General features: G+C 36.3%; 1 protein-coding gene across 7 annotated transcripts in view; it reads left to right on the forward strand.

Annotated features, from left to right (window-relative positions):
* Positions 1 to 27,156, forward strand: part of GPC5 (glypican 5) — a 1,584,132-nt gene that overhangs the window by 525,853 nt on the left and 1,031,123 nt on the right. For all 7 annotated transcript variants that reach the window (XM_015473874.3, NM_001102070.1, XM_024999871.2 and 4 more), the window contains 1 exon segment: positions 22,097 to 22,217. In XM_015473874.3, coding sequence (XP_015329360.1) covers positions 22,097 to 22,217 — 121 coding nt within the window.

The following is a 27,156-nucleotide window of genomic DNA, read 5'->3' on the forward strand; positions in this document are numbered from 1 at the left end:
CAAGAATAGTAACCTTGTTTTTGTAGCTCCCCTTAGCACACAATAAGGCACTTTTTCATGGTAATTAATATTTTATTATACCATTAAATACCTATGTTAAAAAGGGTTACCTTATTTTCAAAAAGAACTGAGATTTTGGAAAACTTCAGATGTAATGGATTAGTAGTATTAATAGATGATGCCAAAGGAATAAAGGAGAGGACACAGATTATGGAGACATGTTTCTGGGCCATTGTAAGGACTTTGAATTTCCCTCTGATGAAAATGGTATCTACTGAAAAGTTTTAAGCAGAGAAGTGGCACAATCTGAAATTATGCTTAATATGATCTCTCTGATTCTTGTGATGAGAAAACGTAAAGGGGATCAATGGCTTAAGCTGGGGTCCAGGTAGGAGTCTTTTGTCCTGATCAGATAAGGGAAAAAGAATGATACAGACTAGAATGATCATGTTGGAAATGGGCCCTCAGGTCTGAATCTGGATACTTTCAGTAGAACCTATAGGAGTTTTTAATGCTATCTTGAGTTCACTCAATATTTGATGAGGGATGTAGGATGTTTTTCCTTCTTTTTGCCACTAACAATTCTCAGTATCTAGTATTATGACTTGGAATGTGAAATATAATTGCATTTATTAAATATTTATTTTCTCTTGAAATTTTACTTTAATGATATTATTGTGGTAATCAATTATAAAACATATGAAATGAATTTTATAATTAATTGGATCAATTGTTTCCTTTCCAAACTTAGGATTTGTAACTTCCTAATACTTATTTTTTTAAGCTCATGAAATTTTTATTTTTTTAAAAAATCATTGGTTTAACATGGTAAATCATTTCCCAAGAAATCAGAATAGATTCTACTTTTTTTTTTTAAATAGAGTAGTGTGGAAACTTACATTACCATATGTAAAATGGATAACCAATGGGAATTTGCTGTGTGACTCAGGGAACTCAAATAGGGGCTCTGTAACAACCTAGAGGGGTGGGATGAGGAGAGAGATGGGAGGGAGGTTCAAGCGGAAGGGGATATAGGTCTACCTACGACTGATTCATGTTGATATTTGGCAGAAAACAACAAAATTCTGTAAAGCAATTATCCTTCAATTAAAAGATAAATTAATTTTTAAAATTCTAATTCTTGAAAGTTTAATTTTAATTACTTTTCCCCAATATGTACCCACATATCCTTGAGTAAATTATTATTGGTAGGACAAATCAGTGGAATATACAGAGTTGTCATCCCTTCTCATTTAACTTTGATACAGAATCTGATAGATAAGATGTTTTTGGTCATAGTCTTATTATAAAAGCTCAATGTCTTCTAACATATTAACACAGCAGAAGAAAGCTCTAAAGTAAGCCTCATATAGTTCACTTTTAAATAACTTTTCTTCTCTTTATATATTAATAAGATATTTTCTTTATTCTTGAGGTTTTGGAATTTTAGCTAGTTTTTCTGTCTAGATATAGGTCTTTACTGATTTCTTACTACTACCACTAGAATCTGGCTAGTTCTTTTCTTCTTCATAGTTAAGTTACAGCTTTGATTATTGTTTCAGATCAAGGTACTCTGTTTCTTTATCAGGTTCACAAATTATTCTTAAGTCAGAACTCTTATCTCTGGCGTTTCATCAACCGTCTTTTCTGTCATTATTTTATCTCTTTCTTCTCTGCCCTAGGCCCTGATTCAGCTGCTGCTTGAGCTTTTCAGGGTGTCAATTTTGTTCTCCATGGAAACCATGTGGAAAATTTTGCTATTGCAAAATTAGTTTTCATGTAAACCTCGTAATCTCACCCATCTCCTATTTTGCCGTTTGGGCCCATTTTGTCGTTATAACTTTCAGCTCCTTTTTCATAAATGACCTGCCTTTGTCATACTCTTCATAGTTTAAGTAGTTTAAAGCAATTTTCTAAATCTTTCTTCTTGTTCAAAGTAAAATAATTTTTAGGGATATTCTTTCCTCAAGTCTTCAAAATGATATTATCTTTCTTGTTTTTGCAGGGTAGTTTTTAGTTGTGTGTGTTTTCTGTTATATTTTCCCCATCTCTTTACCTAGAAGGTAGTGACATTTATTCAAAACCAAGTTTTTTAATAAAAAATAAACAACCACTTTTCCAACAGTTTGTTTACCTTTGAGATGGTGGCTGAGCTTCTTTTAACCAAAACTGGAGTAGAATAAGTTGACATGCATATTCTCTCAGTAACCAGCAAGCATTTATTGGAATAGCTCAGCTAAGCTAGGGTGCATGCCTGTTGTATGCTGTCTGGTCCAAGGTATGAGACATATTACAGTGCTCAGCCTGCACATGTAGTGGGTGGCCAGACTTGATGGCAAAAATGAGTACTTTTTGTAAATGATATATTTTACTGATTTTGACTGGAGATTCTAAAGGAAGGCTGTATTTTATTCTGAAATTAATTTAAAATTGTCTGTTGGTTCGGTGCAAGTCACTTGTTATCCTTGTTCCCTAAACTTCATTGAAATCTTTGTGTAATAAATAGCAAAGGTATAATGTGGGAAAAGAAAGGGAAGACAGGAAAAAGAGGCTGAGTTCTTGCTGGGAAGAGAGGGGTGGGGATCAGGAAGGCAGCAGCAGCAAAGGGCACAAAGATGCTGGGGAGACTGTGTGATTAAGATCTGCGTTACTCAGGTTATAGTCGCTTCTGGCACCTAGGCTCCTCTATTGCTTCACTCAACAAGACTTTTCTTGAGGGACTGTCTAGGACCTGGCAGGATCTTTCTGCATCTTGCTCTTTTATTGGAGCTTGTCTCTCAAGGTGTCTTTACTGTGTATGTTTTCCATTGTTCAGTTGTGTCTGACTCTTTGTGACCCCACGGACTGTCACCCACCAGGCTCCTCTGTCCATGGGATTCTCCAGGCAAAAATACTGGAGCCGGTTGCCAATCCCTATTCCAGGGGATCTTCCTGACTCAGAGATCAAACCCACATCTCTTGTCTCCTGCACTGAAGGTGGATTCTTTACCACTAGCGCCACCGGGGAAGCCCTGGTGTCTATATTAGGCCCCTCAAAAAACAGGACTGGGGCTGTAGAAGAACATGTGCTCCTTCTCAGGGCTTCTGCAGGGGGAACTCAGTGACAGCTAGGGAGAGCCAACTGTCATGGTTCCTGATTGTTCTATGAAGGAAATTTTTCTCTCCTGTGAAGTAACATGGATGGGAAGGTTTAACTTAATTGTTTTTACAGTTAATCTACATATTGAGAGTCAGTTTTAGGATTTAGTGTTTATGTTGTTTGCTCTGTTTTACTCATTTCTTCCTTTTTGTTTCTAATGAGAAACGTAGATGAGATTCCATCTCAAACTACCATTCAGAAACTATTTAATACTGGACTGAAACAGCATTAAGACGAAATTATGCATTCATGGGATTTGTAACCAACTTCAGAAATGTTGAGAGATGTCATAAGAACCCGCTCTGGAAAAGGAAATATATGTCCTGAAAGTTATTTTTTTGTTTGTTTACTTTTGTGTCAGTCATACATTCACTCAGATAACAAATCTGTTTTGAGCTTTCATATTCCAGGCGTTTTGCTAAGGCCTGAAACTAGAGGATGATTTAGACAGAAACAGTACTTGACCTCAAGAATTTATAGTTTAGAAGGGAGTTAGAGGCACTAAACAAATCATTGTACAGTTAATTACTTAACTACAATAATGATACATGTATCCCAGAAACTAAAGTGTTAGCAAGCAATAGTTAACAAGAGCATATAACCTAAGAGAGACACCCTAGTTGGCAAATAGTTTAGTTTCTTAGTTGGCAAATTTGTTTCCTGTGACTACTGTAGAAATTACCAGTGAGTGACTTACAACCACAAAAATGTGATAGCTATCAGTTTGGAGGTCAGAAGTGTTAAATCCGTATTGGGACAAAATCAAATTTCAGTAAGGCCATGGTTCTAGGGAAGAATTCATTCCTTGGCTCTTTAAGCTTCCAGCATCCATAGGTTTGTGGTAACATTACTCCAATCCCTGCTTGGTGGAACTTTTGCCTTCTGTTTAAAAAAAAAAAAAAAGTCTCCCTCCATCTTTCTCTTAAAGGGATACCTGCTGTTCTGTTTAGGGCCCACACAGATAAACTAGGGTAATCTATCTCAGAATCTCAAACTGAGTCACATTAGCAAAGCTTCTTTTAAAGCTTAGCTTTAGCTTTAGTGACTGGGGAAAGGAATAGAAGTTGCTAGGCAGGGGTAACAAAATGTAAACCCTGATGGACTTTTCATTTAAGCAGACATCATATGAGTGACGGTGAAGGCAATGGCACCCCACTCCAGTACTCTTGCCTGGAAAATCCCATGGACAGAGGAACCTGGTAGGCTACAGTCCATGGGGTAGCTGAGGGTCGGACATGACTGAGCAACTTCACTTTCACTTTTCACTTTCATGCATTGGAGAAGGAAATGGCAACCCACTCCAGTGTTCTTGCCTGGAGAATCCCAGGGATGGGGGAGCCTGGTGGGCTGCCGTCTATGGGGTTGCACAGAGTCGGCACGACTGAAGCGACTTAGCAGCAGCAGCAGCAGCAGCATGTAAGTGACTGAAGGAAAGCATATAGAGTGAGGGAGAGATTGGCCAAATTTGCCTCAAGGTACAGAATCAGCAGGTCGTCTGACCCAGGAACACCCATTCTATCTGGATTCTGCAGGCTGTTAAGAAGCCTCCTGCTTTCTGTGTATGCATATATTTTTCACATACCCAGGTAGCCAAGTGTGTTCCCAGAGTAACCACAAGTATAGGAATCTTAGCGTCCTAGGCATGTATAATTCTATGGAACTGGGTCCAGCTGTTTTCTGCATAGCACAACTGGGCTTGCCAAGAAGGAGCTGGAGAAGCAATTTTCTCATATATGCAAGTGGACACAAATTAGAGTCCATCACACAAGTTGATTGTTTTCTCAGGACTATTTGACACCAGGAATTTGGCTATGGTGGAGTTAAGATGAGGCACGGACAGAAAGCTCAATTATTTCCCAACTCCTCCTTCCTCTTCATAATAACTATGATTTGAAACCTATCAATTTTTATTTTGAGATTCAACAGACCAAAAAATGGAATGGCTGAACAGAATTTTAAATTGGGATTGGAAACAGGGTTGAAACTGGATTTTCAAACTAATGTGTTATACTCAAATTCGAATTGTTTTCTATATACTAATTACTCCCCAGTTACTTTCCTTAAGAAAAATTATTTACAAATCTTTTAACGTGTCATATCTCTTTTATGGGCCCAGGAAGTCCACCTTTTTTGCTATTGAAAATGAAGGTAAGGAAAATGAATATGGAAACAGTAGTGTAAGTGTGTGTATATTTTTGTTGTTCAGTCACTCAGTCATGTCTGACTATTTGCGATCCCATAAACAGCAGCATGACAGGCTTCCCTGTCCTTCACCATCTCCAAGAGCTTGCTGAAACTCATGTCCATTCAGTTGGTGATGCCATCCAACAATCTCATTCTCTGTCGCCCCCTTCTCCTACTGCCTACAATCTTGCCCAGCACTGGGGTCTTTCCCAATGAGTCAGTTCTTTGCATCAGGTGGCCAAAGTTTTGGAGTTTCAGCTTCAGCATCAGTCCTTCCAATGATATTCAGGATTGATTTCCTTTAGGATTGACAGGTTGGATCTCTTTGCAGTCCAAGGGATTCTCAAGAGTCTTCTCCAACACCACAGTTCAAAAGCATTAATTCTTCGGCGTCCAGCTTTCTTTATGGTCCAACACTCACATTCAAACATGACTTCTGGAAAAACCATAGCTTTGACTAGACAGACCTTTGTCAGTAAAGTAATGTCTCTGCTTTTTAATATACTGTCTAGGTTTGTCATAGCTTTTCTTCCAAGGATCAAGGATCTTTTAATTTCTTGGCGGCAGTCACCATCTGCAGTGATTTTGGAGCCTAAGAAAATAAAGTCTCTCACTGTTTCCTCATCTATTTGCCATGAAATGATGGGACTGGATGCCATGATATTCCTTTTTGAATATTGAGTTTTAAGCCAGTTTTTGCACTCTCTTCTTTCATTTTCATCAAGAGGCTCTTCAGTTTATCTTCACTTTCTGCCATAAGGATGGTGTCATCTGCATATCTGAAGTTATTGATATTATTCCTGGCAATCTTGATTCCAGCTAGTGTTTCATCCATTCCAACATTTTCCATGTTTTACTCTGCATATAATGAGCGAGGTGGCAATATACAGCCTTGATATACTCCGTTCCCAATGGAACCAGTCCATTGCCCCATGTCCAATTCTAGAATTTTGAGCATTACTTGGCTAGCATGTAAGATGAGTGCAATTATGCATTGCCTTTCTTTGGGATTGGAATGAAAACTGACCTTTTCCAGTCTGTGGCATAGTCAATAAAGCAGAAATAGATGCTTTTTGGAACTCTCTTGCTTTTTCCATGATCCAGTGGATGTTCGCAATTTGATCTCTGGTTCCTCTGCTTTTTCTAAAACCAGCTTGAACATCTGGAAGTTCATGGTTCATATATTGCTGAAGCCTGGCTTGGAGAATTTTGAGCATTACTTTAGTAGCGTGTGAGTTGAATGCAATTGTGCGGTAGTTTGAGCAATCTTTGGCATTGCCTTTCTTTGGGATTGGAATGAAAACTGACCTTTTCCAGTCCTGTGGCCACTGCTGAGTTTTCCAAATTTGCTGGCATGTTGAGTGCAGCACTTTTACTGTGTAGGATTGTAGAAAACAGCACAGTTCTTCAGAAGAGATTCTTTAATTTCAAGTCACTTTGACCTTGAGATTCTACCACAGTAGTTCAACCCATTACCCAGAGAATATATTCTCTTTCAGTGGAGAAATAAATAACAATTAACAATAAAAAAATAAATTGAGTAACATTATCCATCTGCTCTTCTAATTTCTCCAAGGCTATATTTTTCTCCAAGTCAGATAACCAGGTCACAGTTGAAATGCCTACTCAGAACTATAATATCGCTCAGGCAGTTTTAAAGAAAGATTCATATAACAAAATGCCATGTGTACTTATATCTTTGAAAACTTTGCAGTTGCTGTTGATGTTAGCTTTTGTTCAGTTCAGTTAAGTTGTCCAGTCATATCAGAATCTTTGTGACCCCATGGACTGCAGCACGCCAGTCTTCCCTGTCCATCACCAACTCCCAGAGTTTGTTCAAACTCATGTGCTTCAAGTCAGTGATGGCATCCAACCATCTTATCCTCTGTCATCCCCTTCTTCTCCTGCCTTCAATCTTTCCCAGCATCAGGGTCTTTTCAAATGATTCAGTTCTTCGCATCAGGTGGCCAAAGTATTGGAGCTTCAGTATCAGTCCTTCCAATGAATATTCAGGCCTGATATCTTTTAGGATTGCCTGGTTTGATCTCCCTGCAGTCCAAGGGACTCTCAAGAGTCTTCTCCAGCACCACAGTTCAAAAGCATCAGTTCTTCAATGTTCAGCTTTCTTTATGGTCCAACTCTCACATCCATACATGACTATTGGAAAAACCAGAGCTTTGACTAGATGGACTTTTGTCGGCTTTTGTTGTATTGCTCATTGTCTCTTGCTTAAAGACTTATACATTCTGCTTGAAAGTTTACAGATAACCTTAAAAAATGCCTGCTAACACATGTAGATACAACTGTCACTAAATAGTAAGACCTAGTATTTGAATTTCACTTTTCCTCTGATAAAGAGTCTTATGGCTAAGTTTTAGACGGAAATGTAGTTTCCTTCCTATGTCTCCTAATATAATTTTTACCTGTTTCCCTTCATTATTCTGTCATTTTGCCCTTGTTTTACAGTGTCTGTGCCTTTTATTGTAGGTCATCTCAAAGACTTTTTTTTTTTTTTAATATACAGTGCATAAGTATGAAATGATGAAATAAACCTACTACTTCTTCATTGGCTTTAAAAGATACTTGGTTGGACTAGATGACCTCTGAGGTCCTTTCCAGCTCTAAATTTATGTTACTGTCAACAAAGACATACACAAAATCTATTAACTTATATGCCAGGAGATGAATGCAAAGTACTATATTCTTGACATAGGTATATTTCTTCTTGAAAACAGAGCACTAGATTCAGAAACCTGCTAAGGGCCCTCACCTTTATGGTGATAAAACAGGTGAACCAAATGCTCAAAAAACAACAAAAAAAAAACTCAGTTAAAATATCTTTGCACTTCTGAACAGCAACAAAAAAAATTAGAAACAGAAAAAAAGAAGAGCTTAATTATTTCTTTTGAGGCATTTTATAAATTTGAATAACTAAGCTTAGCTTGATGAGTGTAGCTAATTTAATGAAATTAGTCACATTTGAATATTGTCACAATCTTGCTGCAACATTAGCATTAAGTGTGATTAAAATTTATTTTGTGTGCCTTTATGGGTCCCTAAAGCATCAGCTGTCAACACTTTCATAATAAACTAGCCTTTCAAAGATTTCAGGAAACTTTTACATTCAGAGCAGGAGGTTGGGCCCTTGCCTCAGAGCTGAACACATCATTTTCAAGGTATATTTTCTGTTTGTATGAATTTAGAACATAAGACATTATCAATATCATTGTTTCTTTTGCTAGTAAGAGAAAAGCCATTGAAAATATAGGAAATTCTAGGTACTGTGTCCTGAAAATTTCCAAAAAGCTGATTAAAATATTTCCTTAAGGCCACCTGGATTATAACAGAAAAATAAATGAGAAAACCCAAGGTAGAATTTAAGAGATGTGTTTGTAAAATATAAATATTATAATAAATAAAATTTTCCCTGAAGAAAAATAGAATATGACATCAATGAGAGAGGTCTGAATGTGAAGAGTATTGATCAACTGAATTTCAAGGGAAAATTTGTTTTCATTTAAGCAGCATCCAGTTTATTTACAAAGCTCTGTGCAGTGGTGTAATAGTGTGTAAAAGTTGCTTCAGTCGTGTTCATCTCTTTGCAACCCCGTAGACTATAGCCCGCCAGCCTGCTCTGTCTATAGGATTCTCCAGGCAAGAATACTGCAGTGGGTTGCCATGCTCTTCTCCAGGAGATCTTCCCAACCCAGGGATCAACACGTGTCTTATGTCTCCTGCATTGACAGATGGGTTCTTTACCACTATTGCCATCTGGGAAACCCTGGTGTAAAAGTGTATCCCCCAAATTCATCTTGGCTGGAACCTCAGGAGGTAGCCCTGTTTGGAAATATGTCTTTGCAGATACAAGTAAAGTAAGAATCTAATGGGGTCACCCTAGCATGGACCCTAAATCCAATGTGACAGAAAAGGACAGACAGACACATAGAGAAGAAGGTGATCTAAAAATGTAGGCAGAAATTGGAATAATGCAGCTACAAGCCAAAGAATTACATGGACTGTTGGGAGTCTCCAGAAGCTGGGAAGAGGTAGAAGAGAATTCTCTAGGGGCTTCAAAGGGAGTATAGTCTTTCAACACCTTGATTTCAGAAGGCTAGCCCCCAGATCAACTATGGTAGTTTGCTACTGTGATCCTAGGAAACTACTACACTCTGATATTCAAAGTTTCTTTCTCTCTGATTTTATTATGTTGGTGCTATTATGATTATAATTATAATTATAGTTATAAGTATATATAAATATTATAACTATAATATATAGTTATATATTACTATATATACTATATTATATAACAATTACATATATATACTATATTATATAATATATAATATAGCTATATACATAATACATAGTTATATATTACTATATATACACTATATTATTAGTATATATATATATATTATATAGTATATATATATACTATATACTATATTACTATATATTATAATATAATGTATTATATATAGTATATAATATAGTATATACTATAATATATTAGTATATACTCTATATTATATGATAATTATTATATATATACTATATTATATAATATATAACTATATACATAATATATATTTAGATTATATATTCCTATATATATACTATATACTATAGTATATATACTATAGTATATAGTTATTATATATTATATAATATTATTATAGTTATAATTATATTATAACTATAATTATAATTATATTTATAATTCAGGTGGCCTTAAGGAAATATTTTAATCAGCTTTTTGGAAAATTTCAGTACACAGTACCTAAAATTTCCTATTTTTTCAATGGCTTTTCTCTTACTAGCAAAAGAAACAATGATATTGATAATGTGTTATATTCTCAGTCATATCTGACTCTGTGACCCTATGGACTGTAGCCCACCAGGCTCCTCTGTCTGTGGGATTTTTCAGGCAAGAATACTTGAATGGGTTGCCATTTCTTCCTTCAGGGGATCTTCCCCACCCAGAGATTGAACCCATGTCTCCTGCATTGGCAGGAGGGTTCTTTATCACTAAGCCACAAAATACACTCTGATTTTATTCTGTTATGTAGGAAATTTGTAGTTTGTTTATGCATGGTATGTTTGTAATCTTAAAATTATATTGTATAACTAATTTTACAGTATTTTTAAAATAGCTTATAATTTTATATCTGGTTTAGTTGATGCTGATGTCAATTACATTTCTAAAATTATCTAAAAAAGCTATACAAGATTGTAGGAACTTGTAGGATTTTGGTATGTCCCTAATAAAGTTTACTTAAATGAAATTTATACCCTAAACCATTTTGACTGAGTTTTTGGCTCAAAATAGTATTTAACTCATTTTTCTTAGATAATAGTTATCTGCTAAATAACATTTTACTTCCACATATTTATATCAAACAGTGAAGTGGGACAAAAATCAGTGCGAAGTGGTGATTATCAATCATCACAAATGCATGAAAGACAGCGTATATCTTACTGAGAAGAGTTTAATTTTGAAATGTGTGCCTTGGAAAATGGAAGTTAGTATAGCATTTCATAACTAATATAACAGTATGCACAGCTGATTGTATTAGAACTGATCTTTTAAATTTAAAGTTACTTTGAATCAAATGAGGATAATTATAAAATAAGGCAAATATTTATTACACATTTGCTTTGAATTTTTAATTCAAAAATTTATGACTGTAAAACAGAGCTTTGCTATAGCTATTTATCCTTTCTTAGTAAGATTGGGAACAGGCTTAGGAGAAGGCTAAAGGTAGAACTATTTTTTACATAGGGGAAAGTTCACTTTTAATAATTTTTTTCCATTTTATTTAATTTTTAAACTTTACATAATTGTATTAGTTTTGCCAAATATCAAAATGAATCCGACACAGGTATATATGTGTTCCCCATCCTGAACCCTCCTCCTTCCTCCCTCCCCATACCATCCCTCTGGGTCGCCCCAGTGCACTAGCCCCAAGCATCCAGTATTGTGCATCGAACCTGGACTGGCATCTCGTTTCATACATGATATTTTACATGTTTCAATGCCCTTCTCCCGAATCTTCCCACCCTCTCCCTCTCCCATAGAGTCCATAAGACTGTTCTATACATCAGTGTCTCTTTTGCTGTCTCGTATACAGGGTTATTGTTACCGTCTTTCTAAATTCCATATATATGCGTTATTATACTGTATTGGTGTTTTTCCTTCTGGCTTACTTCACTCTGTATAATAGGCTCCAGTTTCATCCACCTCATTAGAACTGATTCAAATGAATTCTTTTTAATGGCTGAGTAATACTCCATTGTGTATATGTACCACCACTTTCTTATCCATTCATCTGCTGATGGACATCTAGGTTGCTTCCATGTCCTGGCTATTATAAACAGTGCTGCGATGAACACTGGGGTACACGTGTCTCTTTCCCTTCTGGTTTCCTCAGTGTGTATGCCCAGCAGTGGGATTGCTGGATCATAAGGCAGTTCTATTTCCAGTTTTTTAAGCAATCTCCACACTGTTCTCCATAGTGGCTGTACTAGTTTGCATTCCCACCAACAGTGTAAGAGGGTTCCCTTTTCTCCACACCCTATCCAGCATTTATTATTTGTAGACTTGGATCTCAGCCATTCTGACTGGTGTGAAATGGTACCTCATAGTGGTTTTGATTTGCATTTCTCTGATAATGAGTGATGTTGAGCATCTTTTCATGTGTTTGTTAGCCCTCTGTATGTCTTCTTTGGAGAAATGTCTATTTAGTTCTTTGGCCCATTTTTTGATTGGGTCATTTATTTTTCCGGAGTTGAGCTGTAGGAGTTGCTTGTATATTTTTGAGATTAGTTGTTTGTCGGTTGCTTCATTTGCTATTATTTTCTCCCATTCTGAAGGCTGTCTTTTCACCTTGCTGATAGTTTCCTTTGTTGTGCAGAAGCATTTAAGGTTAATTAGGTCCCATTTGTTTATTTTTGCTTTTATTTCCAATATTCTGGGAGGTGGGTCATAGAGGATCCTGCTGTGATGTATGTCAGAGAGTGTTTTGCCTATGTTCTCCTCTAGGAGTTTTATAGTTCCTGGTCTTAGGTTTAGATCTTTAATCCATTTTGAGTTTATTTTTGTGTATGGTGTTAGAAAGTGTTCTAGTTTCATTCTTTTACAAGTGGTTGACCAGATTTCCCAGCACCACTTGTTAAAGAGATTGTCTTTAATCCATTGTATATTCTTGCCTCCTTTGTCAAAGATAAGGTGTCCATATGTGCGTGGATTTATCTCTGGGCTTTCTATTTTGTTCCATTGATCTATATTTCTGTCTTTGTGCCAGTACCATACTGTCTTGATAACTGTGGCTTTGTGGTAGAGCCTGAAGTCAGGTAGGTTGATTCCTCCAGTTCCATTCTTCTTTCTCAAGATCGCTTTGGCTATTCGAGGTTTTTTGTATTTCCATACAAATTGTGAAATTATTTGTTCTAGCTCTATGAAGAATACTGTTGGTAGCTTTATAGGGATTGCATTGAATCTATAAATTGCTTTGGGTAGTATACTCATTTTCACTATATTGATTCTTCCAATCCATGAACATGGTATATTTCTCCATCTATTAGTGTCCCCTTTGATTTCTTTCACCAGTGTTTTATTTTTTATTAAAAAATTAAAGTTAGCACTTGCTGAAGTGATTACTTCTTAGATGCTACTGATTTGACTTGTACAGTCTCTAGGCTTTGATGTGGAAGTATTATTTTCCGGTTCACATAGATGCTTATCTTACATCATGAAAGAGCTTATCTGTGATTTACCTGGCTAAACAGACAAGCACAAATACATGCATTGCCAATTGAATTGTTAGAGTGAAGACTGATAAATATTCATTTTAAAATGAATTCTTGTTTTCTGTTTCTAAACATGTTCTTATTGTTTTGTCTTGCAACTAATTTTATAGTGCATTTTGATGCAGTCATTAGTTTCATGTCTGAAGTATAACTAGTGTTGATGTCAGTTATATTTCAAAAAAATACAATAAAGCTGTATAAGATTTTAGGGACTTCTAAAATTTGGTAATGTCTCCACCAAAAGATTGGTGAATGAAATTTATATAAAGTTATATGTAGTGATCTGCTAAAAATTCCTTGGTTGCTATACAAAGCATGACATTACCTTATTAGAATAATGTTAATCAGTGTTTTCCATAAGATATCACAAATGCTGATATTCTCAGTAGGGACTTAGTTATAAATAATCATAAAGGCCATAATGATGTCTCTATCACTCAATTTATTTCAACTTCGTTATTTGAGGTCAGAAACAGATTTCAAATTTAGACATTATTTATAATTATGAAGCCAAATAAATGGTAGAGATTAACTTAAAAATAGTTTGTGGCTCAACAATTGAAGTGAGACAGTGGAATCACAAAAGGTTGAATTATTTGGAATTGATTCTACAGATGTCTCCATTCTCTAAATCCCCTGTAAGCCTCTTACCTATCATGAAAGGTTATTCTCTTAAACCTGGCACGTAAAATCAATCATATGACTCCTATCTGCTCTGAGAGTTCAAAGATTAAGACAAGACCTTCACTGTCAAGGAGAAGGGCTGTATAGAAACTGCATGTGCACACAACGACATTCAGCACCAGCATCCAGTGTCACCCAGGTATTTGAGGAAAAGTTGCAAAAAAACAGATCACTAGTACTTATTTCACATTTGCTATCAGTACTAAGAAGGGAGGCCCAGAAGTATTCTAAAAAAAAAACTGATTCTTGAAGAAGAGATTCACTGAAGAATACCTACAGTGTGCTTCCTGGCCCTTTAAACCAGAAATAGCAGTGAATCTACCAGAGTCAAAGATACCTCCTAAAATCAAATCTCCGGAAATGGAATGAATTTTAATCTATAATTACCTCCAAGATATTTGAATGCAGAGTTCCAAAGAATAGCAAGGAGAGATAAGAAAGCCTTCCTCAATGATCAATGCAAAGTAATAGAGGAAAACAATAGAATGGGAAAGACTAGAGATATCTTCAAGAAAATTAGAGACCAAGGGAACATTTCATGCAAAGATGGGATCAATAAAGGACAGAAATGGTATGGACATAACAGAAGCAGAAGATATTAAGAAGAGGTGGCAAGAATACACAGAAGAACTGTACAAAAAAGATCTTCACAATCAAGATAATCATGATGGTGTGATCACTCACCTAGAGCCAGAGATCCTGGAATGTGAAGTCAAGTGGGCCATAGGAAGCATCACTACGAACAAAGCTAGTGGAGGTGATGGAATTCCAGTTGAGCTATTTCAAATCCTGGAAGATGATGCTGTGAAAGTGCTGCACTCAATATGCCAGCAAATTTGGAAAGCTCAGCAGTGGCCACAGGACTGGAAAAGGTCAGTTTTCATTCCAATCCCAAAGAAAGGCAATGCCAAAGATTGCTCAAACTACCACACAATTGCATTCAACTCACACGCTACTAAAGTAATGCTCAAAATTCTCCAAGCCAGGCTTCAGCAATATATGAACCATGAACTTCCAGATCTTCAAGCTGGTTTTAGAAAAAGCAGAGGAACCAGAGACCAAATTGCCAGCATGCGCTGGATCATGGAAAAAGCAAAAGAGTTCCAGAAAAGCATCTATTTCTGCTTTATTGACTATGCCAAAGCCTTTGACTGTGTGGATCACAATAAACTGTGGAAAATTCTTCAAGAGATGGGAATACCAGACCACCTGATCTGCCTCTTGAAAAACCTGTATGCAGGTCAGGAAGCAACAGTTAGAACTGGAGATGAAACAACAGACTGGTTCCAAATAGGAAAAGGAGTACATCTAGGCTGTATATTGTCACCCTGCTTATTTAACTTATATGCAGAGTACACCATGAGAAATGCTGGGCTGGAAGAAGCACAAGATTGCCGGGAGAAATATCAATAACCTCAGATATCCAGATGACACCACCCTTATGTCAGAAAGGGAAGAAGAACTAAAGAGCCTCTTGATGAAAGTGAAAGAGGAGAGTGAAAAAGTTGGCTTAAAGCTCAACACTCAGAAAACTGAGATCATGGTATGCAGTCCAATAACTTCATGGGAAATAGATGGGGAAACAGTGGAAACAGTGTCAGACTTTATTTTGGGGGGCTCCAAAATCACTGCAGATGTTGATTGCAGCCATGAAATTAAAAGACGCTTACTCCTTGCAAGGAAAGTTATGACCAACCTAGACAGCATATTCAAAAGCAGATATTACTTTGCCAACAAATTTCTGTCTAGTCAAGGCTATGGTTTTTCCTGTGGTCATGGATGGATGTGAGAGTTGGACTGTGAAGAAAGCTGAGCGCCGAAGAATTGATGCTTTTGAGCTGTGGTGTTGGAAAAGACTGTTGAGAGTCCCTTGGACTGCAAGGAGATCCAACCAGTCCATCCTAAAGGAGATCAGTCCTGAGTGTTGACTGGAAGGACTGATGTTGAAGCTGAAACTCCAATACTTTGGCCACCTGATGCGAAGAGCTGACTCATGTGAAAGACCCTGATGCTGGGAAAGATTGAAGGCAGAAAGAGGGATGACAGAGGATGAGATGGCTGGATGGCACCACTGACTCAATGGACATGGGTTTGGGTGGACTCCAGGAGTTGATGGACAGGGATGCATGGCGTGCTGAGGTCCATGGGGTCTCAAAGAGTCAGACATGACTGAGCGACTGAACTGAACTGAACTCAAGTGAACCAAGACAGACACAAAAGTAATAAACAAAGCATCTATTAATACTACTGCTACTGTTACTGCCTACCACCACCACCAAAAACACAGTTCCCATTCTTGGTCTTAAACCTCTAATAAAGATGGCAATAATGGTAAAAAGAGAAACCCCCTGATCAGGTGTTTTCCTCATCTCTTGTCAGTGATTGTTTTCTTGTACCTTGTCCCAGTGAAGTTAGAAAACGATTCTATGTTTGACCACTTTAGTTTGCAAAGAATTACAAGGTCAGATTTTATATATTTTCCACCTGAAATGGTGTAAGTACACATGAAAAGTACCATACTTTTTATGTGAATCTGAAACAAATTATATTGCACTCTCAATAAAATGAAATTAATGTCATAGGGCATGTCATGTTTCAAGTAAGAAATGTTAGTAAAGTGAGGAGAAATGACTTCCTAATGATGCACTATGTGGAGATGTATCTGTTGTTGTTCACTGGCTAAGTCAACTATGTGGAGATGTATCTGTTGTTGTTCACTGGCTAAGTCAAGTCCGACTCTTTGTGACCCCGTGGACTGCAGCATGCCCGGCTTCACTGTCCTGGATGTAGGTGCATTAGCACTTCTTTTTAATATTTCATCTGTTGAATAGAAAGAGAACTGGAATCTTGTTCATCAACATTTTAAAACATTTTTATAGAATGTAAATGTATCTGTACTTGCCTTTTTTCCATGTTAGTGAGAAACCAGTCCTTCTTGTGAAGTGAGTATTCTTATTAAACTGCTGTCATACATTCCCAGACCTGCTCAGAAGAAATAGGCACAAATGGTGGGTCTGTTACTTCCTTCACAAAATACTTGCCTCATTTTTGTGTGTATTTTGTTCTCTCCTTCTCACTAAAATGTGAGTAATTTTTCAAGTCAAGAAGCCTCTGTAGGGAGCCTTGAAATGTTTTATCCATTACTTGTAAAATTAGGAGGAAAAAAGAGTGATTAATGATTTGTTAAAAACTCAAGAAGTCTTTGTTGGAAGAACTTTGATTTGATTTAGTAACTGTATTTTTTGCATGCAAATTAAAGTTTGCAGGGAGTTTTTATGTTGAACTAGCAGCCTAAATTAGTCATTTAGTGATGACAAAACCATTTAGCCCATGTGAAGAAATGCCTATGTTGATCTTTTCTTTATACCTTGTTCAATGCAAATTTGTCTGTTGTATACACATTAGGAAAAAGAGCACAAGAAGTTTTCAGCGTAAATGTTTTGTTTAGGTTGAAAATACATGCATAAAGTGTAGCCAGCGTAACCAAATAATAGTTGTGTCCAACTCTTTGCAACCTCATGGACTGTAGCCTGACATGATCCTCTGTCCGTGGTCCATGGGATTTCCCAGGCAGGACTACTGGAGTGGGTTGTGGTGCCCTCCTCCACAGGATATACCTGGCACAGGGATTTGAACCCATCTCCTGTGTCTCTTGCATTGGTAGGTGGGTTCTTTACCACCAGTGCCATCTGAGAAGCCCTGTGCATTTCATGTCTTTTTTTTCTCTTTTTAATGTACAAAATGAGCTCTCTTGTTTAATTAGGATCCAAATCAAGAAACACATTGCTAGAACCCCAGTAACCCCTGCAACCTGTTGTGCACTATCTCTTAGAGTAGCACTTATGGTGATTTGGAATATCATCGATTAATTTTTAAACTTTTAATGAATAGAATCATACAGTATATTCCATATATTGCTTCTTTCATTTTATATTTAGCTTATAAAATTTGGAGTATAGTTATAACTCATTCTCACTGCTATATATCAATAGTATGCTATTATATAAATATTCAACCATTTATTTGCTCATGCAATGTTTATGAATATTTGGGTACTGTCTAATTGGGGGCTATTCTGCATAGTACTTCTCTGAACATTCTTATGCCTTTCTGGTTAAGTATATACCCAGATACATGTCAGATAGTGGTTTATATCAGTTTAAGTTCCCATCCTCAAAGAGAGAGGGTTCTAATTGCCCTCCATCCATGCCAATGCTTAGTGTCATCTCTTTTCATGTAAATCATTCTGGTGTGTACATATCACTATTGCATTGTTGTTCTTCTTAGCCTTAATAAATATAAAAGAATGCCTAACTTTATTCATGCATGCTTAACTTGAAGTATATTAAATGTCCTTCTTTTCAGTACTTTTGTCTTGTTTAAATAATATATGATAATAGTGATCCCGAACTATTCAATAATATACTAGCTTGAAAAAAGACTCTTGATTAATTGTAATTCTGATAAGTTTAATCTAGGTTATTAACTATGAAAATTTAAAATAAAAATAATAAAGTCTTTACACTAATGTGAAACCTCATATTTAATGTTAAAAGAAAGTTTCATGGTTTATAAATAAAGCAAGATGTGAATCAAAGAAGTGTTTATTTAAAATTAAGAGAGAAGTCTCAATTTCCATTATGACAATATGTCTGTATTTCAAGAGAAACATAGAACTATCTTAAGGCAACCTTGTAGTATATTAGTTCGTTCTCACCCTGACAGCAACTGTTACTTCAACTCTTTACAGTAACAGGCTGCTGTTCTTTGAAGAGACTTTTGAATAAAATAATATTTTCTCTTTTAATTATAAGTTAAGCCTTTGAAAGGCTGTAGTTAACAGTAAAAAATCAAAATTAAAAAAAAAATACTTTGCACCAAGCTGATTGTATCTCTAATTTGCATTAGTTGGCTTCAGGAATTTACATTCATAATTATTGAGTGATTGTATTTAAAGATCACATCCTTGGGTTCATATCCTTGCTGTATACTTAACCAACAATGCTGTTTTGGGAAAGTTGCTTAACCTATTCCTATCTTAGATTCCCCAATCTATAGCATGGGGATAACTATAGTACAAATATTATATGGTGTATTGGTCTAGGTCCTCCAAGAAGCAGATACCAAAGGAGGACTAAACACAAGAGGGATTTTATTAGGGAAATGCCTATGAGAGAAATTGGAGAGGAATCTGAGTAAGGCTGAAAGAGCTGTTGGCCATGAAGCAAGTGTGACCTAGAGTGAAAGAGAGACAAAAGGAAGGTTGAGTGGAAGCTTTCTGGCATGATGTGCAGGCTAAGAAATGGTCAGCAAGGGCTCAGGGAATCCTGAGCCAACACAGGCCATCAAGGGAATCCCGTGTCTTCCAGCAATGGGTTTGTATTAGTACCTCTGCTGCACTCAGTCATTGGTTGGAGAAGAGAAAAAATAGATTTCAGAGCAAAGTAGCATTGACTAGTAGCCTAGTCAGTGATACTTCCTATACTTTGAGGTTTATGAGGCATGATCTCATGGCTACAATAAATGCTTCTCATGGAGATAAACTGACAGACTCCAAAGGAAGTCATTAAGACAATGCCTAGAATCATAGATGTGCATTTATTTAGTTATTTATTCATATTATTCAACATGATTATTAATAAATGAAACACTAATGAAAGACCCACATGCACCATCAGTTTGAAATATTTGAAAGGAATATATAACAGTGCTACCAAGACATTAAGGTGGCCGAGACAGTAAAGCATCTGCCCACAATGCAGGAGACCTGGTTTCGATCCCTGGGTCGGGAAGATCCCCTTGAGAAGGAAATGGCAACCCACTCCAGTACTCTTGCCTGGAAAATTCCATGGACTGAGGAGACTGATAGGCTACAGTCCATGGGGGTCGCAAAGAATCAGACACGACTGAGCGACTTCACTTTCACTTTATGGTTTACTTGATTCTTTCTAACTGAAGAGCATTAGCATTAGTAGATGTTAATAACATATGCATAATTGTTTTCCCTCTACTATTTGTTATTGGATATTGCCAAGTTCCTAATTTATACTGGATTACCTAACTATAAACCTATTTCTGCATAAAGAAATGGATTTGTTTGTTTTAAAAATAAAAAGATTTATTAATATTTTTATTCTTGTCATATCCAATTGATGTTATCCTTATCAAAGAATTCCATCATTTATTATCATAGGAAGGACCAGATTTGTAATTATTTTTGAAAATTGATCATTGAGTTTGCATTATCTTGCAAATAACTGAGTATTCTTTGAAACTCCTTTTATTTGGCCATATTCTCAACAGTGGAACCTGCTTTTATCTGTTCAAAGACTTTCCATTGCTGTAGAAAATTCAGAGGGTGCACATGGATAATTGTGACACTCTATTCAAATATAGAGAAAGCACATTACATTACAAATATGTGAAAATGCTTTCTGAAGTCTCTGAGGCCACTTTATATGATACTTTAATGTAAGCAGACATATTACTCAGAGGAGAGTCTTAAGCACAAAGGGGATGGACTCTTCAGGGCATGTCTCCCGCCTCATACTGTCTCCCATTTGTTCTCTCCCTTTGTAAATGAAAGCCTAGATATTCTTCTCTTTCCATTTCCCCTGCTGGAAGGTCATTTTTTGCCCTGGAGTTCACGTGAACTACATCATCTGAGACCAATCTTTTTCCCTAATACTCCAAGGACTAACTCAAGACATAATTTCTCCTTTAGTTTTTCCCTGAGTGTCTTGGTCCAAATGTCCTTCTCCATACGTTCAATGTTTTTTACTTGTGTTATCCTTACCTCTCACCAGGCATGTGCTTTTCCTTCTAACTAATCCTATGACATACTGAACATCTCTTTCATTCTTAGTGCTGTGCTTTAGCTATTTACTTGTCTTTATGCTATACCACACTGTCAGGAAAATGAGGATAAGTCATATTATTGGAATTTGAATTAAAACTTTTAAAAATAATAAAATGTAATGAATGAATGCATGAATGAACAAGTTAATTAATACATTGTATTCCCAGGTATATAAAGAACAGTGTGAGAAGACAAATTGAGTCTTGTACCTTCTTATAATCCCAGGCACCTAGCAAAGGACTGGAATATAGGAAGGGATACTTAGTACATCTTTGTGACTGATGAATCTAAATATTTGCATGAATAATAAGTTGACATTATATTTCAACTATAACACACAAATATACACATATATATGCTGAAGCTGAAGCACCAATATTTTGGCCACTTGATGCAAAGAGCCAATCCACAGGAAAGTACCCTAATGCTGGGAAAGATTGAGGGCAGAAGAAGGGAGCGACAGAGGATGAGATGGTTGGATGGCATCACTGACTCAATGGACATGAGTTTGAGCAAACTCCGGGAGACAGTGACGGACAGGGAAGCCTGGAGTGCTGCAGTCCATGGAGTTGCAAAGAGTCAGACATTACTTAGCAACTGAGCAACAACAATGTATATGTGTGTGTGTATGTGTGTGTGTGTGCATGCATGTGTGTGTGTGTGCACGCTAGGTCGCTTTAGTCATGTTGATTCTGTGCGACCCTACGGACTGTACCCTTCTAGGCTCCTCTGTCCATGGGATTCTCCAGGCAAGAATACTGGAGTGGGTTGCCATGCCCTCCTCCAGGGGATCTTCCTGACCCTCCAGGGGATCAAATCCATGTCTCTTATGTCTCCTGCATTGGCATGAGGGTTTTTTACCACTAACACCACCTGGGAAGCCCATGTGTATGTATGTAGGTATATACATGTGTATATATGTGTGTGTGTGTGTGTGTGTATATATATATATATATATATATATATCTCCAGTCTCTCTCTCTCTCACACACACACACATATATATTTTCTTTTGTAGTCCAATATGTAAAATAATTTGAGATTCATCTAAATGCTGTATAAAATGAAATAAAGTGCTCAGATAATATGGATTCAGAATATGTATAATTCAGCAAGAAATTGTAAAATATTAGGATGTCTATTAACTTTTTCCAGCATATTGGTAAGTAGCATTAAAAACCCAATTTTTGGTTGGGTCTTTTGAGAGGATAACAATAAAATAGTCTCTATTTGCATGCTAAGTTTTTTACCGGGAAAATAAATATTGCAGCTGTGCCAGGTTTAATTCCAAGAAAAAATACATTATTATATATTCTTAAAGGAGTAAAAGTCTGAACTCAAATCTGTTCAAAAATTTTGGCAGAGAATACTGTGACCAGATTATTAAGTCACGTGTCTTTCACTTTTCACTTTGTTAGCTATACTCAGCGTGTTGTTGGAAATGGAATCAAAGCCCAATCTGGAAATCCTGAAGTTAAAGTCAAAGGAACCAATCCTGTGATAAATCAGATTATTGATAAACTGAGGCATGTTATTCAGGTAAGTGCTGATGTTCTATGTATTTTTATACTGAATGATACAGAATGAGTGATGGATGTGATCAATTTGTAAATCCTATCTGAAAATCCTATCTGAAGTTCAATACTGGAAGAAATTATTTGTATCTAGAGTTTTGTAAATACTTGTCTGCGTGATTTTCATATGTAGTGTGCAGCAGTATTTTAACAGATTTAGTTATGTATCTATAGAAAGAGAACTTAGCTTTAGGATTTCAATAAATAATGAGACTCTCAGGATAAGCTTCATCCCTAACAAATATGGTAGAAAAAAGATGGGAAATCCTGTTATAGGTGATAAGAAATGGAGCTGCTGTGCAAAAATGAGTACACAGATTAAAGAAGACATATTCACAAAGGAATAAATAGATTCTCAAAATATAGGGTTTATTAAAAGTTCTTCACGGGAGGGTTTACTGATATGTGGCCCATTTGGCATAACATTTGCCCCTTCTTGCTTCATAACTTTCAAAACCATGTCGTTTTCAAAGTGGCAGCAGGAAATAATCCCACTTTTTTTTTTTAGCACTCAAGTTAAATTGAGTCCCATTCTTTCATCTTTATATTAGTATGCAGATCTCCAATTATTCATGCTTAAGTTTCCTTCTAGAGTTATAAAAGATATCAAATAAAATGCCACCTTTGAGATCTGTCTTTTTAAAGTCTACTAGGATGATATGATTGAAGTTTAGATTTTTACAGAAGATAGCAGAAAGTAATATTTTGTACAGGTTTTGCTACAATAGCCACCTTTAATGTCTTAGAACATGTTCCCTCCTGAAAAGATCAGGAGAAATTTTGTTTTTGCCGGACTTCTGACTGCTGGTAATATGTGAGTGTCCTGGCAGGGGGAGTTGTAATATCCGGTGCAGTTAACAGGATCCACGACAGGATCAGGTTTGAAAAGGTTTGGAAAGTCATCTTCTGGAAGTGAGAATTTATTAATTTGGGACAAAGTATGGAACAAGGGAGGGAGTAGAAATAGGAACATATTTCAGAATTTAATCTGTAGATTTAGGTGATCACTTATTTATGCTTGGTAGTTCATTTTTTAAAAATCATTATAGATATTAAATGCATTTATTGACAGTACTATAAAAATGCCTTCTCTCATCATAGGGATAAACAATCATTCCTCTTGTCCTTTTTTGCATATCTAAGTATATGTTTAGCAAAATATTTCTTAATAGCCCTCAAACACCTTTCTTCTTGGTCTGTCATTGAACACACCTCATTTTCCACACTGTAATCTTTGCACTTAGAGTCATTCAACAAGTAGGTAGGGATTTTCCTGTGAAAAAAAACCACTTTGTAAATGTCTTAATCATTAATTTATGCCAAGTATTTAATGAATATTTACTGAGTTCCCACCGTAGACCTGGTTCTACACAAGGCATTGAGGTTACATGAGTGAACAAAGCAGACACAACCCTGCCCTTGTCAGGTTTATATTCTGAGAAAAAAAGAAAATGCGATGCCGATAACTAAAAATAGAGACAAATCAAGAAAATAGAGCAGGATGAGGTCGGAAAGGCACTTGAGAGAGTGCTAGTGGAGGCCTCTCTGGGGGAGGGGAGGATACTGCTGGGTTGAAACTGAGTGGCAAGGAGTCACTGGAAAGGAAGAAATCATAGGAAAATCTGGGAGAACTGTGTTTGAGACAGAGGAACTAATGCATTCAGGCACTTGTGGCAGGAGTAGGTTAATTGTATTCGGAGGACAAACAGAGAACCATGTCACTGAAGCAAAACAAGTACAGGGGAAAAAAGAACATGAATTAAATTAAGGGGAATCTGATAGGCTCTGGTAGGGCGTTTCAGATTTCTCCTAAGTAGGAAAGGAAACCATTTAAAGGCTTTGGGCAGAAGATGGTACAATTTAATTTATGTTTTATAAAGATAATTTTGCCTTTACAATGGAAAATTTGACCCTGAGGAGCATGAATAGAAAAAGAAAGGGACATAGGCAGTAAATCATGGTGATTGGGACTAGAATAAAAAGAGTGAATAATATGAGAAGTGGATGGATTTGGATGAATTTACGGTGAGTGGAGTTATCAGGAATTGTTGATGGAGTGGAAATTGGAGCAACGGAAAGAGAGTATAAGGATGATAAATAGGTTTGGTGAGGTGATAGTATCATTACGTGAAAGAAAGGAATTCTTGAGGTGGACGAGGTCTGGGGTTTGGTTTTTGGGTTTGGTTGGCCGTGAATGGTTCTCTTAAATTTGAGATGCCTGTTAGACTTCCCAGAGGTGTACCCAGGGTTCTTTGATGGTCCCAGGACTGGAAGTCCACATTTGGGAACATCACTATACAGATACTATTTAAGTCATGAGACTGTATGTGGTTGCTATTTTCCTGTTAGAATTTATACTGAAACCATTAGAGGAGAATATAAAACAGCAGAATGCTATGAAAAATGTATACTGTGAAAATCTTCAAATGGAAAAATCATTTATTTAAATGTATGTGGTGCCTTGTAGATACTTAGAGAGTTGATCTTAGAGAGACAAAGTATCTAGAAATATTAACTTTTTGTGGCTCAGCTGGTAAAGAATCTGCCTGCAATCTTGCCCATAGTAGTAGATATAATGGTCATCTGAGTTAAATTCACCTATTCCAGAGACTCCTAATATTCCAAAGACTCCTAATAATAGGAATATCTGCTAGATATAAATCTTTATACAACTTTTTTCTCTTGCCATTAATTTCTGTGTATTGTAACCAAGAGTCCTTTCATTAATAATTTTAGGTACTTTGATAAATCTTGCTAAATTTTTCTCCTTGAAAATTATAGGAATTTATATGTGAAGCAAAGTGTATGTGTCAGCTTCCCCTACATATTGAGGGTATATGTGAGATCCTGGCAGTGACTGCACATCGGTGTTAGGAAATAGTATGGTGCTCTAGGGACCAAAGTAGCAGCATTTTAGGAATGTTACCCTTAGTTCATCACTTGGGAGTACTCTAAGAAAGGCCAAAATGAATATTTTTATTAGAAAACAGTTTATAAAAATTTCCAAGTTTTCCTAGAGAAAGGTCATAGCAAAAACAGCCTTAATATTATTTAATTGATTAGAATAAGCCCTATGTTTAATCCCTGCCAAAAAAAAAATTGAAAGAAAATTCAATATAAATGAAACTCTGGGTTATAGCTTGGTCCTCAGGGACTATCTCAAAGTCCACTCAGTGCCTCTGCAGATTCTTCTGAATTGAAAACAAGACCTTGGAGACAAGAAGGTAGCCAATCCCGGTTTTCCTTCATCTGTGATTCTGGCGTCTTTCACTAGACAAGCCACCATACAAACCCTCAGAGGTAATATCTACTGTTTCCTACATTCCACAGTCACTGTGTAAAGTGGGCATTCACTTTTGAAAACTACCTGTAATAAATATAATTTAGCCATTAACCTTCCAGTGAGGAATTGTCTAAAGGTAGGAATTTTAAAAGATTAACAAACTTTCTTCAGATGCTTGCAGCAGCTTAAACTGCCTTTTGATAATAGTTTGGAAGGGCTTCTTTCCCAGGTGGCCCTAGTGGTAAAGAATCCTCCTCCAAATGCCTGAGACATAGAGATGCAGTTTTGATGCCTGGGTTGGGAAGATCCCCTGGAGAAGGGAATGGCAACTGACTCCAGTATTCTTGCCTGGGAAAATCCCATGGACAGAGGAGCCTGGCGGGCTACAGTCCATGGGGTCGCAAAGAGTCAGGCACGACCGAGCACATGAACACAATAGATTGGAAATAGCACTTGATTCCTCTTAGAACATCTGAGAGAATAAATATATGAAAGTTTTAATTCAGATTTTTTCTTCTAGTAAACTTATTCTGAAACTTCTTGTTCATATTGACTATGTTTAGGCAATGTTGTCAGCAAAAAAGTCATAGTTATGCAGCAATTTATCTAGAAGCATTAAATAACATCTATTATTTTTCAAAGAAAATGATGTCAGTGGTTAAAATCCTAACTGCTAAGCACTGTTAGCTGTGAACGATAATGACCCATTGCTTAGAAGCTACTTTACCTGCTTTCAATATGAAACATAAAAAGTAATATCATAGTAATTTTCTATAAATCTTTTATTGCAAAACCAATGTTACAGTATTGCTAAAAGTAGTAGATTTAAGTAATATTTTATTTCTTTGAACAATTCCAATGCATATAAGTTACTATTGGTTTCTATTAAATATTCATTTTTATAGAGAGACTATAACTTCTTTAGAAAAATGTCTTCCTGTACAAAATAAATTTGATTTTTAAATGTGAGAAAAGCAATGATCATAACCATTTGTTTAAAGTTACAAAATATGTAGATATTTTATAATATATATTTCAGTAATCACAACCTGCTGGGTTCAAGCAGAGATGAGAGACTTTTATGTGGGAAAAAACAATGCTAAATTGCCTTTTTGCTTTTATTTCAAATGTTTTCCTAAGATACCAGTATGATAAATAGTAACTTTATAGCTATGATAGGCTATGATGAAGTTCTAATTGAGATCTCAATGGATAAGGTTAGCGTTTATAAATACAAAATATAATGACACAGGATTTTAAAAATATATTAGTATCTCAAAATTTCTGAATCCTGAAACTGTCTAAACTTTTTTCATTAAATCACCTACTATAAAATGCTTTTAGGAAACCTTTTCCTGTTAATAACTTATCACTGCTACAAAGAGCCAGTTGGTCAATTCCTAATTAGAAATTATTTGACCACAAAGTGTCAGCTGACTGTGAACTTCTTCCACTTGTACCAACTTCCTTCCTTGTTCAGAAAATCACTACAGCACCCTGACTCCTTCCTCCTGATCTCTGCTACACACCAATGTCATGTCCCCAGGCTGACTGTATTAATATTCCAGAAGGATAGTCACTTCTTGATTTTGTATTAGCAATGCAGTAGTGACCAAAGCCC

Source organism: Bos taurus, chromosome 12, assembly GCF_002263795.3.
Source record: "Bos taurus isolate L1 Dominette 01449 registration number 42190680 breed Hereford chromosome 12, ARS-UCD2.0, whole genome shotgun sequence".
Taxonomy (NCBI): domain Eukaryota; kingdom Metazoa; phylum Chordata; class Mammalia; order Artiodactyla; family Bovidae; genus Bos; species Bos taurus.